Genomic DNA, 21,263 nt, shown 5'->3' with positions numbered 1-21,263 from the left:
AGGGAAAGACAGCTCAGTCAGTCAAACACAATCGAGAGGCTGGGTTCACCCCTAGAGGGGTGGGGACCTTGGGGAGCTGGTCTAGGGAGGCAGACACAGATGGATCCCTGAGGCTCGTGTGCCAGTCAGCCTAGCAGAATCAGCGAGCCTAGGCCTAACAAGCATCGTTGCCTCAAAGAACAAGGTGGATGTCTTCTCCACATTTGTGTGGCATCATGGGCATAGACATGAGGAACACACAAGAGATGGGGTAGCTTAGCTCATGTTTGAAAGTGAGGTCCAAAAGCTTTAATGGGACTGGGAGAGGATAAGAATTTAACAGGGTTGATTTTGGTAGGACTTCCACATGAAGCTAGGGCCTATGAATTCCTGAGAGCTGACCATGGTTCCTAGCGGTCTGTGACAAAGGCGCAGCGTGGATAAGGCGAGGGATGAGCAGATCTTCTGGATGTGTCTTGACATGTCATTACTTTGCCCTGACATCATCTTAGGCAGCATCCAAGGTGAAATTTCAAAAGCTGCTCCAGCATCTGAAGTAAACCGGCTATCTTCAGAAGCAATGAGGAAGGCACAGCAGATGTACTGCTGTGTGGCACAGTGACACATACATTATTGTCAAATTAGTCTTGTTTTAAATTCCACTGTACTTCAACGCTAACTTGTGTTTACTTGAGGTTTAACTTTGCCATGTTACTTTGTTGAGATAGTCTTACCCTGTCAACCAGGTTGGCCTTGGAATGTTGGCAATCCTGCCTATCTCCAGAGTCCTACCACAGGTGTGTACTACTACAACCCGCTGCAAGTATAACTTTAAAATATAAAGGGTTAGGGATGTAGATCAGAGGGAGAGCTACCATGTGCAAGGCCCTGGGTTCAATCCCTAGCACCATTAAAACTTCAGTGTCTTCTTTCACCACATTAACAAGAGTTGTGAACAGAACCACCACATGTTGTCTACTTGAATTTATTCTTACTTTCTTTAAAAAAAAAAAAAAAAATTAAGGAAGAGGTTCAGGATGGCCAGGGAAGTAACTCATAAACACTGTGAACAGGAACCAAGACTCCAAAACGTGGGTACTCCTTGTACCCTCAGATCTATAACAGACACCCACCCCCCAGTTTCAACAAGACACCCAGATCAGCAGCAGAAGTACCTCTGGTCGGCACTCAGATTGTGAACACTGGGACGGAAGGGGAAAGTCCAAAAACCGGAGCTGAGAGGAAGGGGAAGGGATGGAGGAGAGCCTAGGCTCTGGAGGACGGAGTCGGGCCACAGGAGGTGGAGGTGAGCCAGTATGGGGGTGTCCCTCCTGACTGCTGCAGCCCACACTCCCTGGACCCCAGAGCACCCCATGGTTTGTTCTGCAGTCCACTCCCCTATTCCTGAAGCCTCACAGGCCCAACTCCAAGTCCTCCAGCTCCTCTTCCAGAACCCTCCACCGAGCCAGCTTCTCCAGCTGTTCTCTGCTGGGCTGGCTGACCTCCCCGGCCTGGATGCGTTGCTGTAGCTCCTCCACCTGTCTCAGCTTCTTCCTTAGCTTCTTGATCTTCTTGGCTTTCTCTGTGGTGGCAGCAGAGTCGGATGGATCAGAGGCAGCTATAGGTGTGGCCTGGGGGCCGTGGAGAGCACTAGGCGTCTGGGCTGTGTCTCCCAGAGACACCTTATCAAGAGTCCTGCTCAGGGCCTCTGCGTCTTTCTCCTGCTGCTGCCTCCTCTTCTCCTTCCGCTTCAGGTTGCGTTTGGCTGTCTTGGAGAGGCCTGCTTCACCACCTTCGGGTCTGGATGGGGTGACTGGCGTGGTGGCCTCAGGGCTCAGCCCTGGGGGAAGTTCTGGTTTACTCTTGAAAAACTTCACATACTTGTTTTCATATCTGCAAGAAACAGAGATGCTAAAGCTTCCAGGACTCACCTCAGCCTGCCTCCTCCCACCTCACGCCTTCCCAGGACATTCCCGTTTTTTCTCTGCCCTTCAGGGTCCCTGGTCTGTAGGAAAGTTCTAGAACTCGTGGCTCTGGCCCCCTGATTGCTGTCTAGAGATTCTGGAGAAGAGAGGTCAAAGGAACAAGACTAGTTGGGGAAAGCCCCACTCACCCCTCATTCCCAGCTCCTTCCTCTCCTGAGACCGTTGTCCCTCTTTCCATTTCTTTCGGGCCCAGTCGATTCATCCCTGAACTCCACGGCATAATACGCTATACTTGTGTAGGGACCCACTAAAAACCCCGTTAAGCCTAACCACGCACACTGGGACCTCCTCTTGGGGCACGTATCCTTCTTTGACCCTCCGCTGCTTGCGCCACGTCCCGTCGGGTCTCTGTGTTGAGGCAATGTACTTGCCTGAAATGACAGAAGTTAAGATGGAGTTAGTCTCTCTCGTTTTCGAGCATCTTCCAAGGTGAGAGAAGTGTTATAAATGTGCACAGCTCCCCAGCACCCATCCATTCAGCCTAGTGAAAGGTAAGGCTCACTATGAAGGCCAAGCAGGCCTTGAACTTGTAGTTCTCCCACCTCCACTTCCTGAGTGCCAAGATGATAGAGACCACTCAGCTAAGGCATTTCTCAGAGCAGCTTCCAATCTTCTGTTGTTTATTGACTAGCACACTATCCTTACCCCCACGGAGCTGCTGCTGCTTTTAAGTAACGTGTAGACAGACCAGGGAGAGACAGCATTTTGATTAAGTACAAGGCAAAGGGAACATCAAAAGCAGTAAAAAAAAAAAAAAAAAAAAAAAAAAAAAAAAAAAAAAAAAAAAACCAGACCGTCAGAGGCCAAGCCAAGTACACAGAGAAGAGCAAGGAAGACTGAGGGAGAGATTTCACTCAGACTTTGAAAAACAAAAACTTTTGGGGAAATGGATTACAAAGGCATAGAAACACATGGGTATAAAGGACACTTGTTCATGTTTGTTTATGTGTATGTGGGGTGTGTATGCACACACAGACATAACAAGGTGCCCAAGAGGACATCAAGAGGACAACATTCAGAAGTCAGCTCTTTCCATCTTTTCACAGGTCCCAGGAATTAATCACCTCAGGGTCTCAGGTTTGCTCAAGCACTTTCCCCTCTGAGCCATGTCATGAGCCCAAGAATGATTCCTACTTAGATCAAAGTACTGAATAAAAATAAAGTATAATTGTGTGTGTGTGTGTTTATTTAGGGCAGGGCCTAATGTGTCCTAGGCTAGTCTCATACAACCAATTCAGTCTATACAGGGTTGGTTTACATGGTTCTGGGTGTTTGTGCATGCTACAAATGAGCTACATCCCCAGCCCCATAAAAAGCTTTAAGGCTCAGCAGGTAAAGGTTCCAGGGGACCTGAGTTTGTCCCCAGGATCAACATGATGAAAGGAAAGAACTGACTCTGGCTTCTACCCCATGCATCATGGCATATGTGCACACACATACACTAAATAAAATGTACTCAAAATAATTAAATATATTTTAAGAGGATCAGAGAGATGGCTCAGCAATTAAAAACACAATCAACCAGCAAAAATATAATAAAAACTTTTAAAAGGAAAAAAATGGTTAAGATATGATACAACAGTTGGAGGTAATAGAAAAAAGCAAATAGAGACATGGTATTAGGCATAAGAAAACAGGGAACAAAGAGTTCCTTCTTTATTTTTTGAGAAGGAGATACTGGGGACTGAACTCAGGACCTTGTATATAGTAGGCCACCACTATACTGAGTCCTGGTATATAGTAGGTAAGCCTTCTACCACTGAGCCATGCTCCCAGCAGTAAAACAATTCTTCAGGTGAGTCAGACAGGTGATGTCAGGGAATAACAAGAGCCAGGCTGGAACCAAAAGAGGAAACTAGAAACCCTAACTAGGACATTCATGCCAGATAGTCACCAAACTATAATATGTAGGAGGAGTTCACTGAGTATTGGAGGAGTAAGGGATCGAATACTTCACCTCTGGTTAGGTAATCCGAACCTTAGGATTTTAGCATAAGAAAATCCTTCAGCCGGGCGGTGGCCTTTCGCCTTTAATCCCAGCACTTGGGAGGCAGAGGCAGGCGGATTTCTGAGGCCAGCCTGGTCTACAGAGTGAGTTCCAGGACAGCCAGGACTGCACAGAGAAACCCTGTCTCGAAAAACAAAACAAAACAAAAAAAAAAAAAAACAAAAAAAAAAAAAAAGAAGAAAAAGAAAATCCTTCAAAAAAATTAAAGTATTATTTATAGATAGCTAAATTAAACAAACTTTATATTCAATTTTATAAGAATGTAAAATACATCTTTCAAAAATGTCAAAAAAAATCTCAAACAAGGGTTTGAAGAAATGGCTCAGCAGTTAAGAACACTGACTGTTCTTCCAGAGACCTGGGTTCCATTCCCAGCAACCAGGTTTCAATAACTGTCTGTAACTCTGGCTCTAGGAGGATCCAACACCCTTTTTTGATCTCCATAGGCATTGCATATAAATGGTGCACAGACAAACATGTAGACAAAATATCCAAACACGTAAAAAAAAAAAATCTTAATTAAAAAACATCTAAACAAATCCTCCAGGGGCTGGAAGGTGGTTCAGTGAACACACACTTGCTGGACAACCTGAGCTGGGTCTCCACACAAAGAACCACCAACTCCTACAATTTGTCCTCTGACTGCTAACTGACTACAACTGACCTTGTAGGAGGAGGAGGGGGATGGAGAGGGAGAAAGAGGGAGAGGGAGGGAAAGAGAGAGGGAAAGAGGAGAAAGGGAAAGAGAAAGAGAAAGAGGAAAGAGAAAGGGAAAGAGTTTTTTTTGTTTTGTTTTTAAGGGCACAGCTACTGCTGGGACTGCAATGTTCCAGTGGATTGCCCAGTCTTGAAGAGTCAATGCAAATTGGACTCAGTGGGCTATTAGAAAAAAAAAAAAAAAAAGACATTAAAGTGAGAAGGGCTGGATCTAGGAGGAGCTAAAGGGTAGGCGTAGGGGGTGAATACCATCAAAATTATTTTATAAAATTCTCAGAGGCTAGAGAGATGCCTCAGCATTTAAGAGCCTGTATTGCTCTTCTAAAGGATCTGAGTTGGATTCCCAGCTCCAGGGGATCCAATGCCTCTGGTCTCAGTACCCATACACATGTGGCATACAGACACAGACAAATACGACTAAAAGTAAAATACACCCTTAAAATTTTTTTTCAAAGAATTTCAGTGGATCCTGCACACACACAGTGCACATATATGTACTCAAGCACATAACACACACATAAACACAATCAAAAGGAGGCCCCATGCTATTTGCCATGATTTCAATAAAATATGTAGTGTATAAGTTTAGAAAACACCCAATATATAAAATGTTATGTTGTGGTTGTAAGATTATAGATATTTTATTTTGCCAGGCAGTGATAGTGCATACCTTTAATTCTAGTACTTAAAGAGAGAGGCAGAGGCAGGGGGAGCTCTAAGTTCCAGTCCAGCCTGGTCTACATAGGAAGTTCCAGGCCAGCCAGGGCTACATGGAGAAACCCTGTCTCAAAAATCAAACAAAAAATTACAGATATTTCTAGATAGACAGGGCTGCTCTGGCTAGCATCAGACTCTGTAGCTGAGGGTGTTAGTGTATTGTATGTGCATGCGACCACACAGACACACATGCCACAGTGTGTGTGTGTGTGTGTGCATGGGATCACATGGACACATTCTCTCTCTCTCTCTCTCTCTCTCTCTCTCTCTCTCTCACACACACACACACACACACACACACACACACACACACACGGAAAACCAACACCGTGGAGTTGGTTCTCACCTCCACTTTATGTGGCTCCAGAGATTTAACTTAGGTCCCCAGGCTTCCATGGCAAGAGCTTTTACCTGTTGAACCATCTTACCAGCCTGTAAGTAATTTTTCTTCCTAAGAATTCCCATTAACTAGTAGTAGTAATATAGTTTTTTTTTTTTAAGTATGACTTCACATTTAAACCTAAATGGCTTGGAGAATGATAATTACTTTTATTTTTGTTTTATGAGACAGGGTCTTTGAACTCCATGTATGCCTCTCAAGTGCCAGGAGCCACCTCACCTGGCTTGAGTGAAATTACTTTGTGATTGGTAGAAGATGACCCAGCTTTATACACATGTGGGTATGATTGAAGGAACAGAAACAGGGAAACAGTCAGGTTGGGAATATGAGCAAGGGAACAAATAGACTCGTGGATTTCACGGTTCTTGGGGCATTCACATGGAGGAAGGGGGAACACGTAAACTGTCTTTCCAGACTTAAACTCCTCCTTCTTCTTCTTTTTTTAAGTTTTAGTTCTTTCTCTCTCTCTCAAGATTTATTTTTTTTCTATTTATGAGTACCCTGTAGCTGTCTTCAGACACACCAGAAGAGGGCATCGGATCCCATTACAGACGGTTGTGAGCCACCATGTGGTTGCTGGGAATTGAACTCAGGACCTCTGGAAGAGACTTAAACTTCCTAGTCTCAATTATTCCCACACGTGTCTGGCCACTGAAATACCAACATTCTCCAGACCTCTCCCTCTCTTTATTTTCTATACCTTTTTTCTCTGCTTTATTTGCCCAAAACGTACTTTCATTGCTTAGTTATACCTAATATTCTTCAAAAGTTAAAATTTTAAGTAGTATAAAATCCCAAGCAGGGTGGAGGTGGCACACGCCTTTAGTCCTGGCACTCTGAGGCAGAGATGGAGAACTCTCTTGAGTTCCAGGACACAGCCTGGTCTACAGGGCCAGTTCCTGGACAGCCAGGGCTGCACAGAGAAGCCTTGTCTCAAAACAAAACAACAACAACAAAAAAAAAAACCACACACGCACACGCACACACACCGCCCTCTCCTCCCGCCGGCCTCTTAGAGACGGCGTTTATTGTGACACAAGCCCCGACACACACACACACACACACACACACATTACCCTTTCCTCCCGGCCTCTTAGAAACGGCATTTATTGTGACACAAACCCCCTACTGTGGTCTTTACTATGCTCTTGTATTTACATAACAGCTCATTTTTGTTAACAGCAGGGACTTTGTTTTGAACTTGATGGCAAGGAGTTTTATTGGCAGAACACAGTAAATACTAGCTGAACCAATAAATTCAGTATAGTGTTGAGTGTGGTGGTACAGAACTACAGCTCACTTACTTGGGAGGCCTAGGCAAAAGACTAAGAGTTCGAATTGTGCTATATATAGCAAGATGCTGTCTGAAAACAGGTGCTGGAGAGTCACCTTGTGGTTCAAAGTGCACTCTGCTCTTGCAGAGAACCCACGTTCAGCACACAGTACACAGCTCAGGCAGCTTCCAAGTCCTGGCAACTCCAGGACAGCCAACACCTTCTTCTGGACTTTGTAGACACCTACACACAAATGCATACACACATGTACATGTACACATAAATAAAACTGGGGGAGTACTTCTTACTATGTTGTCAGAACTTCTGGGCTTAAGTGACCTGCCTACTTCATTTTCCCCAATAATCTGGACTGTAGGCATACACCTTAAAATTTTGAATATTTTTAGTCCAAGATTGGTTGAATTGGCAGATGCAAAACCCACAGATACAAAGGAGCATGTGAGTCATAAACTATGAGTAGAAAAAAATAAAAATAACCATGCAATGTGAGGATATTTGACTTAGATGGTCTATATAGATAGTACTGAGAGGAAAAAGAATTTCATTTTTAATGAATCAACAGGATCCAAAGATAGCCAAGATTTGAACTGGAGAAGACATAACGGAAACGAGACAGTGGATTTAATGTGGTGTTGCTCACATGCTCACACTCTTGTCGTTCGTAACATATCTATAGGAAAGACACTTGGTAACGACATTTATGCGCACATGGATTCTAAATGTTTACTGAGCACTTACTGTTCTAGTCACTACACAGTAACAAAGCGAGAAACTCTTTGCCTGCGTGTAGCATACTCTATCTAGTAAGGAGGTTAAAAAAAAGACCACACAAACAAGCCAGTTGCAGTATCACCTTTACATGCTGAGTACTGGGAGAGTTAAATGCCACTAATGCAAAGAGAACAATTTCATGAAAACAGTTAATGAAACTAGATAAGCGACCAGGGAGAAAGGTAAAGAAAGAACTAGGAAGTTATCCACACAGAGATCACAGTAGAACCCTTCTTTGAGGGGACACAGGCCAAGCTGCCCCAGTGGATGGCTAAAACTACAAGTAGCACTGAACACTGCACACAGGTTGAACATCCCTAACCTAAAAATCTAAACTCTGAAATGCCCTCCAAATGTGAAACCTTTTGATTGTTAACAAGATGCTATGAGTAGAAGATTTTACATCATCTAACTTCACAACCAAATGCAAGTACGATAAGGGCACTTTATAAAATTAAAATTTCTTCTTTCAAGACACCCAAAAATATGTAGTGAGGCCTTGTTTTAAAAAATAAAAAATAAGCCAGGGAGTGGTGGCGCACGCCTTTAATCCCAGCACTTGGGAGGCAGAGACAGGCGGATTTCTGAGTTCGAGGCCAGCCTGGTCTACAGAGTGAGTTCCAGGACATCCAGGGCTACACAGAGAAACCCTGTCTCGAAAAACCAAAAAAAATAAAAAAATAAAAAATAAGGCCCAGCATAGTGCTGCACACCTTTAATCCCAGCACTCAGAGGCAAAGGTAGGTGAGTCTCTGTGAGCTCAAGGCCATCCTGGTCTACATTACAAGTCCCAGGATAGTCAGGGCTACACAGAGAAACCCCAACTCATAATAAATAAGAAACAAGTGAGTAATACTATACCTTGTAGGCTATTATAAAGCACATATGAAACTTAAGTGAATGTTGCTGTATCTCATCCCCAAGATACTTCATTATGTATGTGCAAACATTCTAAATCTGAAAAAAGTCCAAAAACACTTTGATCCCAAGCATTTTGGGTAAGGGAAACTCACCCTACATACTCTTTTCTCTTTGACTTACAAACCTGTGATAAAGCAATTAATCTATAAATCACAAGTGATAGTAAAATAGAATGACTGTGACAATATACCATAATAAACATTATGTAAGAATGGTATCTCTAAATACTGTTCTGTATTTTTGATTCTCATTCGTCCACAGCAACTTACATCGTGGACAAAAAAGATACAACTTTGTAGCTGACAGTGAGCAAGGGGAGGCAGAGGCTTCCTAAATGACCAGTGTGTGAAGGCCCTCAGAGGTTCATACGACAAAGGAGCACCCATGCCATCTTGGTTCCAGCCTCTGGCCTTGATGGTATCCAAGGGGGAAGTCAGACAGAAGGGAGAGGTCTGGCGATTCCCACCCGAAGAAATGAAAACCAGAGAGAGTATCAGGACTTTCAGATAACACTTGTAGTCAGAAACGACAAATCAGAGGCTGCTATAAAGAATTTTAAGGCTTGTATTTCCCCACATTGAATGGGTGCCATCCTTAAACTTTCTTTAACTCTACTGGCAATAAAAACTTTCTTTTAATTTTAATTTTATGTATGTAGAGTGTTTTGATTGTGTGTATATGTGTGCATCATGTATGACTGTTGCCTGCAGAGGTTAGAAGATAGTGTCTGAGTCTCTGGGATTGGAGCTACAAACACAAGCAGCTATGTGGGTGCTGGGAATCAAACCCAGGCCCTGTGCAAGAGCAGTAAGTGCTCTTAAGTACTGAGCCAACTAATTCTTAACCCTTAAAATCTTAAGATGAACAGGGTCTTGACTAAAGAGTCACAAAAAGACAATAAACAGTAACACACCAAGGCTTGGGAGAACTCCACCAGACATGGGAATTACCTATAAAGATGTGAGTCTCTGGGACCTGATACAAGGAAAGAGATCTAGGTCACAGATCTGAACAAGAATCTCAGAACGAACAACTCTAAGACCTAAGGACAGTTTCTTTTTCCTTTCTTAAAGATTTGATTTTTATTGTTGCTGTTATTAAAAGATTTTGTAAAATTATGTGTAGGCGTGTGGATACATGCAGGTATATTCACATGAATGTAGGTGCCCAGAGATCAGGAGCACTGGATTCCCCTGGAGTTACAGACTGTTATAAGCTGTCTGATATGAGAGCTGAAAACCAAACTTAGGTCCTCTGGAAGAGCAGTCAGTGCTCTTAACTGATGAACCACCTCCCCAGGTTTATCATTTTTAAGTATGTATATATTTGTGGGTATGTGCACATGAGTGCAGGTGCTGCAGAGGCCTGAGGTGTTGGATCCCTCTGGAACTAGAGTTACAGGCAGTTGTGAGTCAGTTAACATAAATGATGGGAAATCTGCTGGGTTCTCTGGAAAACCAGTGTGTGTTCTTAACCACTGAGCCATCTCTCCAGACCCTGGGTACAATTTCTAAAAAAAAAAAAACAAAAACAAAAAAACAGAGCCAGTGAGACGGCTGGGTGTCTAAAGCTGCTTGCTGGACCTGACCATCTGTTTGATCCCTGAGTCCACAAGGTGGAGGGAGAGAACTGATATCTGTAAGCTGAGCTCTTATTGCCAGATACACCATGGCAAGTCTTCCCCCTCCCAATAAATAAATAAAAAAATAAACTAAAATAATTGTAAAAAGAAAGTATCCAGGTTAGAGAAATGATCATCATTATTGCTTTCAAGGAAGCAGGAAGGACATCACTAACAGGAAATATTCCAAGCAAGGACAGTACTATGCCATGGAAAACATGTTAAAGTTATAGTAGGTGTTAAAGTATATTAAATACTATTTTAAGGGGGAAAGTGTTTAACACTATTAAATACTGCACGCATAGACACTATGGATGGGGAAAAATTAATTTAAAAAAATAGCTTTTTTCCCCCCCTAACAGTGGTGGTTCACACCTTTAATCCCAGCACAGGGGAGGCAGTGGCAGGTGAATTTCTGTGAATTTGAGGCCAACCTGGTCTACAAAGTGACTGACGGGGCTGTTACACAGAGAAAATCCTCCTATCTTGAAAAACAAACAAGAAAACATTTTGTTTGCTAATTTGAAATCCTTATTTATCTTCTAAGAATAAAGACTCAAGAAAGTACAGTGGTCAGAAGTCAGCTTATGAGTGAATTAAATATGACACATTCTAGTAACCAGACGAGAAAACTGCTATATTAAGTACTATAGGATTATCAATATGAGTGAGATGTACTTAGTTTCAGGAGTATACAGTCTAAGCGGAAGTGACCAAGGCAAGAAGACTGCCATGAGCTGAAGCACAGCCTGAGCTACACAAGGAACAAGACAGCCAGTGCTGTGTACCAAACCCTCCCCATTGCTGACACACACACACAGACACAGAAAGACACACAGGCATACACACAGGCACACACACATAGACACAGAGACACACACAAGCACACACACCACAGACACACAGACACACACACAGAGACACACAAGCACAGAGAGACACACAGGCACATACACACAGACACACATAGACACACACACACACAAACAGAAAAGCACACACATATGGTGGAGATGCAGCTCCATTGGTGGAATGCCTGCCTTAAATATCCAGGTTTAACCAGACATGGCAATGTGTTCCGATAATCCTAGAATTCAAGTGGTATTAGAGAAAAGAGGATCAGGAGCCAAAGCTACACTTGTCTGTGTAAGACCCAATCTTGAGTATAAAACAATGAAATGATTACAATTTTTTTAATGTTAAGAGGAAATAGACAAGTTGGGCAAACAAAGAATGAGAGAATAGTTTTAAGTATTGAGCCAAGAAAGTGACTGGGGAGTAAAGGCACTTCTGCCAGGCTTACTACTCAGAGAAGGAGAGAATCAACTCCAGATCTCCACACGTATGTCATGTCTGAGGCTAGACTGGTCTACATAGTGAGGCCAGTTTGAACCAGCAGGGGCTATGTAGTGAGACTCTGTCTCAGGAAAAAAATAGTATGTGTGTGTGTGTGTGTGTGTGTGTGTGTGTATGGGTGTGTAATAGGGAAGGTGAGGAGACACAGGGGAAGGTGACAGGGAGTTAGGAAAGCCTCAAGATCTGACCTTAAAGACTGGCTATGAATAATAGCAAATGAGCAGCCAATATTCCTTTACGCAGAGAAAGAGACAGGGTAATGAGAAAACAATTAAAATCACAGCATCAAAAAAGCCACAGTATGTTAACACAGTTAGAATGGGCACTTATTAACATGAAGCTACATCATACCAGCAATTTCGCACATGTCTTGTTGACTCTGGATATAATTATCATTTACAAGCTGAGTACAGTCTCCAACAAGTTTATTTTTATTTTATTTGAGATAACACCTCACTATGTAGCCCTGGCTGAACTAGAAATCACCAAGATCCACCTGCCTTTGATTCCAGAATGCTGGGGTTAAAATTTGTGCCACTAAGCCTGACTAAATCTTCAAGAAGTTAAGCTCAGGCCTGAAATCGCAGCATTCGGGAAGTTGAGGCAGGAAGATGGCCATGAGTTCAAGGCTAGACTGACCTAGAGACTTAAGACATGGTAAGGGAGGTTTATTTGTGCTCATATTACAGAATAGTGTCTTCTATCTTGAGACAGGGTCTTATGTAGCCCAGGTCAGCCTCAAACTTGTGGTGGAGCTGAATTTATGATTCTTCTGCCTTTGCCTCCTCAGCTCTAGGATTACAGATGTCCATCACCAAAACCTGGTTTATGCTACACCCAAGGCTTTGTGCATGCCAAACAAACACTATACCAAGCTGAATACTGAGCACACAGGTAGTAAGCTATCTTGAGCATAAATATCTGAGCAGGACAAATGTAAATCTATGTCAATTCCCAAAGCAGAATGGCAATGATAACAGGGCTCAATATAGGTATCTTATTTAACTTTCACAACTCTACGAAGTATCAGTCCAGTTTCACACATGATGAGAAATGTATTAACATTCCCCAAGTTACAATTAGTAAACAGTATCAGAAACTAAAATCAACACTCTGAATTCCAAGGGCTATTACTAGACACTGGACCTGGCAAGGTGGCCAGCACGTAAAGATGGGTCTGGCCAAGCCCAACACATGGTGGAAAGAACTGTTGCTTTTTGACATGAGAGCATGCTCACACACATTCAAATAAATAAAGATAAATACATAAATGTAATACAAAAAGTTCAACTTACTACTAATCAAAGGAAACAAAAATTAAAACAAAACAGAACAGGGGCCAGGGAAATGACTCAGTTGGTGAAGTGGATAACCAAGGTCAGCAACCCTGCCCTTTACACACACATGTGCACACACCACTAATATGTATAACACAGAAACACATAAGAAAAAAAATTTAAGACGAACCCAGCAAACTCATATGCATTTTATATAAAGCGAGGAAGCTAACAGTCCTGTCATCCATCTTATCATCTAGCAATATTCCCAAAGGCTTGTTCACAACTATTTTGTGCTTACTTTGGCAGGACATATACTAACAATATAGAGATTAGCAAGATATCTGCACAAGGATGCAAATTCACAAAACATTTAGCATTTTAAAAATAAGGTGAGGGTGTTTCTGGAGAGATGGCTTGGTGATTAAGAACACTTGTTGCTCTTGCAGAGGACCCAAGTTCAGTTCTCAATGGCCAAAACCATCCATAACCCCAGTTCCAAGGGACCCAACAGACACACAGGGGTATACATACATGCCTACAAGAAAATCACGCATATACATAATGTAAAATAAATTTAAAAATAAACAAAAAGAGGCCTTAGAGACTTTTTTTCTTGCTGCCAGCCTAGGCTAGCTCCAAAGTCATAAGCTCAAGTGATCCTCTTGCCTCAGCCTTCTGAGATGCTAAGACTCCAGATGTGTGCCACCACACCCAGCCTAATGAGTTGTTTCTGCATTACCAGGGACAGACCAAGGACCTCATATATAGCAGGTAAGTGTTCAACCACCATTCTATATCCACATCCTCAGCTAAAGAACTTTTAGTAGCAAAGAGTAACACTGATAGCATAACATGAAGTGAAAAAATACAAACGTCCATGTTACTTGAGTTAATCACATTTAAATATGGCACACACCTGTAATTCTAGCAGTCACAAGGAAGAGGCAAGAGGATAACTGCAAGTTGAGTCAAGAACCAGGCTAGCTAGAGCTAGAAAAGGAGATCCTGTCTGGATAAAAAAAATAATGGAGGAAGGGGAGGAAAGAATCTGCCAGATTTAACAGTAGGTACCAGGATGAATGATGTGTCTGTGATCCAGGCACAACATGTACCCACAGACCTCATTACTTAACACTCTGAGCAAACCTTTCCTATTCTGTTGCAGAATTTGGTGTTGCCTGTGGCCTTGGTTCTGCTGAGATGCTTCAAACCTTTATTAAGAAAGTCTGGGCCGGGCAGTGGTGGCGCACGCCTTTAATCCCAGCAATTGGGAGGCAGAGGCAGGCGGATTTCTGAGTTCGAGGCCAGCCTGGTCTACAGAGTGAGTTCCAGGACAGCCAGGGCTACACAGAGAAACCCTGTCTCGAAAAAACCAAAAAAAAAAAAAAAAAAAAGAAAAAGGGAAAAGAAAAAAGGCAGAGGCAGGCAGATCTCTGAGTACAAGGCCAGCCTGGTCTACAGAGAGTTCCATTTCCAGGACAGCCAGGGCTACACAGAGAACCCTGCCTGAAATGAACAAACAATGAAACAATGGCAGGCTGGGAGCTGAAAGCTGGAGGTATAGATGAGTGGTACAATTCTTGCCTAAAATGTTCCAGGCCCTGTCATCTATCCTTGGCATTAGAAGCATACCACTCCTACCCAAAATAAGTAAAGCAGAAACATTTGAACAATAAAATAAATACTAGCCAACCCTAATATAAAATAAATATCAGCAAAATAATATTAAGTAAATGACTAAATAAACAAGAGAGATGCTCTGTGTGTGTGTGTGTGTGTGTGTGTGTGTGTAGATTCACACCTGTAAATCTAGCAGTTGGGACTAAAGCAGGAAAACTACTGTGAGTTCGAGGACAGCCAGAGCTACCTAGTGAATTCCAGGATAGCTTGGCCTACCAAATGAGACCCTGTTTCAAAAAGCCAAAACAACAAACAAACAAACAAACAAAATGTTAGGAAGAAGACTCCAAATAATCTGTCCTTAAAAAGGAAAGCCTAACATCTATTCCTTATTTAGGCACATAGTGACTGATAGCCTCCATAAAGCATGAGGCTGGGTAGCAAGATAAGTACTAACTGCTCTTCCAGTCGACCGGGTTCAATTCCCAGTACCCACTGGCAGCTGACAACTGCCTGTACCTCCAGTTCCAGGGGACCCAATGCCCTTTTCTGGCCTTGCTGGGCAACAGGCACACATGTGGTAGACAGACGTATGTCCAGACAAAACACCCATACATATAAAAATAAATAAAAAATTTTAAATGAGGAAAGGTAAAGACTTTATAAACACCATTTCAGACAGATGTCAGTGTTACTATACACAGGGTTGGGGAAAATCATTGTTATCTTATAACTTGTAACCCATCTCTATTGTTTTCCTCCAAAACCACCTAGTCTAAATTTAATGACAGAAACATCAAACAGCTGGGGATGGTGACATACACTTGGAATCCTAGCACTCAGTAGGCTGAAGAAAGGTAGATCCAGAGTTCAAGACCTCCCTGGGCTAGACACTGTGTTTCATACAAACCTGGAATGTGTGTGTGTGTGTCCACAGAGGACAGAGAGTGAGAATTGGGAATAGGTCGAAAGGAAAGACAGATCCAGAGTTCAAGACTTCCTGGGGCTAGACAGTGTATTTCATACATACATACATACATACACACACACACACACACACACGACAGAGTTGTACATACATTTGTATACACACACACACACACACACACACACACGACAGAGAGCAGAGAGTTGGGGATAGGGATAATGAAAAAACTCCAATTGAAAAGTAGTCTTCAAAATACATGCCTACCTCTGCTGAAAACTGCTGGGGGTAGCTCTGGGTACAGGCCCTGCTGTGGGAACACAGGATCTGAGCTAGAACCCTTAGTCCCCCTGGGGCTGGAGAACTGGCTCCTTAGTTAAGATCACTTGTTGCTCTTACAGAGGACCCAGGTTTAATTCCCGACACTCAGGTGGCAGCTAACAACTGTCTCTATATTCTGACTAAGGACACCAAGCACATACATAAAATATGTTGGCAAAACACTCATAAACATACTAAAATACTCTTAAAAGCATCACCAGCATGCAAGTAAAAGGAAGGTGTGGCCATATGCACCTGTGACCCAGCAAGAGACCCTGCCTCAAGGGAATGTGGCAGAAAGAACAGGCACGAGCTGGCCTCCTCTGGCCTCTGAAATCATGAGTGGGCACATGTGAGTATATATACCACATACGCATCTGTACACCCCACAAAAAAAAGCCCATAAAGCTGACTGAGGTCAAGAAAAGTGTGAGAAACTGTCATTAAGGAGGCATGAGACCTACATGTCTACATGAGAGGACATGAAATCTACATATGATGACACACTGGAGAGACATGGGACCTACATGTGATGACATGCTAGATGAGATCCTGGATCAGAATAAAAATATGAAAGCTTTCTTTCTTTCTTTTTCTTTCTTTCTTTCTTTCTTTCTCTCTTTCTTTCTCTCTCTCTCTCTCTCTCTCTCTTTCTCTCTTTCTTTATTTCTTTCTTTCTTTCTTTCTTGACAGTGTAGACTAGGCTGTCCTTAAACTCAAGAGATAAGACTGGATAAGACTCTACCTTCGCCGGGCGGTGGTGGCGCACGCCTTTAATCCCAGCACTTGGGAGGCAGAGGCAGGCGGATTTCTGAGTTCGAGGCCAGCCTGGTCTACAGAGTGAGTTCCAGGACAGCCAGAACTACACAGAGAAACCCTGTCTCGAAAAAACAAAAAAACAAAAAAAAAAAAAAAAAAAAAAGACTCTACCTTCTAAGTGCTGGGATTATAGGCCTGGGCAATCACCACCAGCTTAAGGAAGTTTCAATAATCTGGGTTTTTTTTGGAAACAAGATCTATGTAACCCAGGCTGGCCTCAAAGTACAGGACTTCTGTTTCTACTTCCCAAGTGCTGGGACCCCAGGTATGAACTACCATGCCTAGCCTGAATAACCTATGACTTTAACTACTAATAATGTAATGATACTGATTAGTTTACAGTAATAAAATGAATTCAAATTACAGAATAAAAAAATTCTATGATAAAATGCTAGTAAAAGAGAAAGGTGTGAGATATATAGGAATTCTTTGAACCATCTTCTCAATTGTTCTAAAAATCTAAAGCCGTTCTGAGAAACCAAGTCTAAACCATCTCACTATTTTAGAATAAACAAAATCTATCAAAGTCTTAAAAGGTGAATCTGAAAAGTGACAGATGGTACAGCCAAGAGTTAGACATTCAGCATTAGAAAAGAAAAAGGCATAAGCAACACGGGAGAGGAACTGCTAGGCATAACAACCACAGTCAAGCAACAGACTAGCGAGACCCGATATTCAAGAAATCTGGACTTTAACAGTGCAGTCCAAGCCCATAATCCCAGTACCCAAGCTGCTGATGTGAAGTCCTGACAGGAGGCAGGAGAAAGGGAGGAAGGACAGTGACAGATACCTGGCTGTGGCTCAGAGAGAACAGAAATGACAGGCCTTAATTTTCCAATGAATAGAAAGTAAGGGTATTTGCCACAAAAGGAGGAATTAAAGGGCTAATGACAGAGTCTGGTAAAATAGTCATAGGAAAATTTAGGATACTGGAATGGGTAAAAAACTATGATACTGACAGAAGTTAACACTATACTGAATCTAACTTCCAATTTTCTTTTCTATATTACAGTCTAAAATCAGAATCCAAGAAAAGAGTTTATGGATATCATTCAAGACAAAGACAGTCATGGCAGTACTGAACTGAATGCCTGCAATGCAGGCATAGGAGGTAGTAGGGACAGGAAGAACAGGACTTCAAGGCAAGCCTGAACTGCAAGAGACTCTACCAGAAATAGCCAAAAAATAAACAGAAATGATAAAAGAGGGGGCTAGGGATACAGCTCAGAAGTTAAAGCACTTGCCACATTAATATAAGGACCAGAACTCAGATCACCAACATCCACATACACACCATGGGCTGGTGACATGCCTACAATCCCAGCACTTGGGAGACACAGACAGGATCCCAGGAGCACCCTGACTAGCTAGCTAGACTAGCTGAGTCACCAAATTCTGGGTTACAGTGGAAGATCCTGTCAGATATAAGGTGGTGGTGGTAGGGGTTGGGGGAGTCAAGGAAGACACCTGACATCAACATCTATCTGGCCTCCACATGCATGTGGACCTGCACCCACCACACATGCACGTGCACACAGGCAAGTACACACATTCACACACACATGGAACCAGAAAACCTGAAGAGGGCAAAAAGCTGCCTCTGTGAATTTGAGACAGTCAAATGGTGACTGGTGAGGAGGCTAAAGCGAAGGGGAATACCTGAAAGGAAATGTGTCACAGATGAGGTCCAGGTTGTAGTAATCCTGAGGTGTAGCTGAAAATACAAAGGTACGTCAATGATCTTGTGCTCAGGAACTAGGGAGGTCAGAGTATTCCCAAGCTGCTACAGACAGAATAACAACAAAAATAAAAACAAAAGGGCAAGAGAGTTGGCTCAGGGATTAAGAGTGGCTACTGCAGTGGACTGAGGACTTGGGGAGGGTTTGATTCCCAGCACTGACATACTGGCTTATAACTGTAACTCCAGCTCCAGATCTAATACCTCTTCTGACTTCTGTGGTCACCAACCACACAAATGATGCACAGACATACACACAGGCAAAACATTCACACACATAAGTCTTAAAGAAAAAAAAAACAACCCAAAAAACCATAATCTGTGGGCAGTAGATAGGAACACTGCCATTTTGCTAAAATTGCATTTGAAACACAGAGAAGCAAACGAACAGCTTATTTTTCTCTTCTACAGAGTCACAAATAACAGAAAACATCTCTAGGGCAGGGCAGGGGCCAGATAGAATATAAAAAGAGTAAGAAGGTATACACTAAAAGCTGCAAACTGCCTGTCATGGTAGTTCACGCCTTTAATCCCACAGCTTGGGACGAAGAGACAAGTGGATCTCTACGAGTTCAAGGCCAGCCTGGTCTACACAGTGAGCTCCAGGCCAGCCAGGGCCACATAGTGAGACCACATCTGGTGACTAGAGGAGGGTTAAAGAAAAAAGTTGCTTTTTAAAGGTTGGGCACAGTGGTGCACGCCTTTGATTCCAGCACCAGAGAGACAGAGGCAGGTGGATTGCTCTGTGTTCAAGACAAGTTTGGTCTGCATTGGGAGTTCCAGGCCAGTCAAGGGTACCTAATGAGACCCTGTCTTTAAAAAAAAACAAAACAATACTGGTTGCTAGCTAAAGACCTACTGAGCAGAGAACAACACTGTTTTAACATTGGCAACACTGCTTTAACACTCTGAAATGCAAGAACAGGGGAAGGTGGCAGAAAACCAAGCTGTCATTAAGTATCATCAAATAGGAAGTCTACTTAATAAGGAACATAGAAAGCAAACCAAGAAGCATACATGGCACATCTTAAAACAAACCTTGCATTATCGCACAATCACAGGAGCACAAAACCCTAGAGTCAGTGACCACATATGAAGACCAAAATGAGGGCTACAAAAAAGTCACCAGGTGCTTGCAACCACGTTTTTCCAAAGTCTTTCATATACCTATCTGATCATCTCGAAGTCAAAATTGCATATTATGCTAAAGACGAGGCAATTACAAACAAGACAAAAAAAAAAAAACCATAAAACTGATTCTCAGTTTCACACACAAACAGCAGACGTCAACATTTCAGACAGCTGGACTGAAGTTCTACTCAAGCTTTAAGAAATAATGGGGTTCTATCAATTGTCAAAGACGTTGCTGAGAAAGGCCCGTAGATACTTTCCTGTTTGTTTTATCCCACTTTAAATGGAAAACACCAATGAGAAAAGTCAAGTTGAAAAGTTAAATTCCTCTTCCCTTCACACCTCGGGATTTCAGTGACACCCCCCACCCCACCCCCCAACAAATGAAGATGGGGCAAAGAGTGAGAAAAGCACTATGTAGCAATGAGATCATCAGCAGACACAGCTCGGAGAAAAAGAATGAATACAGGGAAGGGTGGAGAGCAGGTCTAACAGTAAGAGATGGGGGAGGGGGAAAGAGGGTTGGAATTGGAGGGAACTGATAGTGTAGGAGCCCATAATGCTGGAGAACCCCGGAAAGGCCCTGGACTCCAATAACTAGAAATAGCTGAAGCTCCTAAGGGTCTTGGAGCAGGGGACATTGAAGGACCCCAGGGTTTGGGAGACCGGAAGCAGAGACCCCCCAAACACGAGACCAGAAGGGGGCGCAGGTAACAAACCAAAAGGAATGAATGGGGAAGGCGGTACGGGGGCGTGGCAAAGGAGGAGCCCCGGAATGGGCGTGGCACAAACCCTTTTCCAAGTCCGAACCCCTAACCCAAGAATCCCGGGAGAAGCGGCTCCGCGATTCCCGCACTCACCGCCGGTCTCGTCAGTTACATAGGGAGTCGCCATCTTGAGAACCCGAACCACTTCCGGCGTGAGCGGGCTGGGGTCCCGCCCCCTCCCCACCGGAAGTGGAGTCCTCATCATAGCAAGCCACCATTTTAATCTTAAAGAGAGACTGCACCATTTCTTTAACACGGGAGGCGGAAAAGGGACTGTAGGCGCTCATAGTCGTGGGCTCTTTTACTACCACCGACACCACTAGTGACCTCCTGATGTATATAAAACAATCCTCTGGGCTCGAAAAGAAGTTCAGACATAAGCCTTATCCCAGACAGTCATCGCACGCTCAAGGCCCATCGGGACCCAATAGAAAAGCTGGCAAAAGAGGAAAGGAATATGGAAGGCCCCAAACCCCAGGGCGCTCGTTGGCATGGACAGAGAAGTCCCAGGGATGCAGGGGCTGCACGAAAACCCCGACTAACACTTAAAGTGGGCAGGTCTACTCCGCATGCCGATCACTCTCGGCTGCCCAGGTTAACTGATCAGAGATCTATGAAAAAGGGCGCGCAAAGATCAGCGCACTGCGAGTCGATCACCTGTCCCTGTGGCCTCAGGGGTGCTGGCGGTTTCCATGACTGAGTTGGGCGGGCAGCCCTGGGGATTCAGCGGCGAGGTAACTCCTTGGGCTGCTGCTCAGTAGTGGATCCTCCCGGGTCAGAGGGCACAGGGTGAAGGCTTTGGGGCGGACCCTGTCGGTATTCTAATTAGCCGCGCCCAACACCTCGGATTAGCATAAACATTCGCGAGCGGTTCCACCCTTAAATACGAGGG

The 21,263-nt window shown here is 43.4% G+C and overlaps 1 protein-coding gene across 5 annotated transcripts; it reads right to left on the bottom strand.

Moving 5' to 3' along the window:
• Positions 1–944: 944 nt before the first annotated feature.
• Pym1 (PYM homolog 1, exon junction complex associated factor) lies at positions 945–21,168 on the bottom strand. 5 transcript variants are annotated; one of them, XM_028786644.1, is made up of 4 exons: positions 20,465–20,568; positions 18,395–18,449; positions 2,242–2,335; positions 945–1,872 (listed from the first exon to the last, which is right to left on the bottom strand). In XM_028786644.1, exons 1-4 carry the CDS (start codon positions 20,496–20,498, stop codon positions 1,867–1,869), a joined length of 189 nt encoding a protein of 62 aa, XP_028642477.1. In that variant the 5' UTR covers positions 20,499–20,568; the 3' UTR covers positions 945–1,866. The 5 variants fall into 5 exon arrangements, 4 of the variants coding, with proteins under 4 accessions (XP_028642477.1, XP_028642474.1, XP_028642476.1 ...); XR_003713854.1 differs by having other exon boundaries at positions 1,755–1,872; positions 2,093–2,335; positions 20,465–20,498; XM_028786641.1 differs by lacking the exons at positions 18,395–18,449; positions 20,465–20,568 and adding an exon at positions 21,029–21,168.
• Between the last annotated feature and the right edge of the window lie 95 nt (positions 21,169–21,263).

Source organism: Grammomys surdaster, unplaced genomic scaffold (assembly GCF_004785775.1).
Source record: "Grammomys surdaster isolate TR1022 unplaced genomic scaffold, NIH_TR_1.0 125562, whole genome shotgun sequence".
Classification (NCBI taxonomy): Eukaryota; Metazoa; Chordata; class Mammalia; order Rodentia; family Muridae; genus Grammomys; species Grammomys surdaster.
The sequence above is the reverse complement of the archived record's forward strand: the minus strand, read 5'-3'. Positions and strand labels throughout refer to the sequence as shown.

Bases quoted from the DNA above. Each gene is read 5' to 3' on its own strand.
- Pym1 (XM_028786641.1), bottom strand. From the start codon at position 21,065: ATGGAAACCGCCAGCACCCCTGAGGCCACAGGGACAG. The intron at 2,336-21,028 runs GTGATCGACTCG...CTGTCATTTCAG, and splicing joins CCCTGAGGCCACAGGGACAG to GCAAGTACATTGCCTCAACA. The intron at 1,873-2,241 runs GTGCGTGGTTAG...TGTTTCTTGCAG, and splicing joins CCCCAAGAGGAGGTCCCAGT to ATATGAAAACAAGTATGTGA.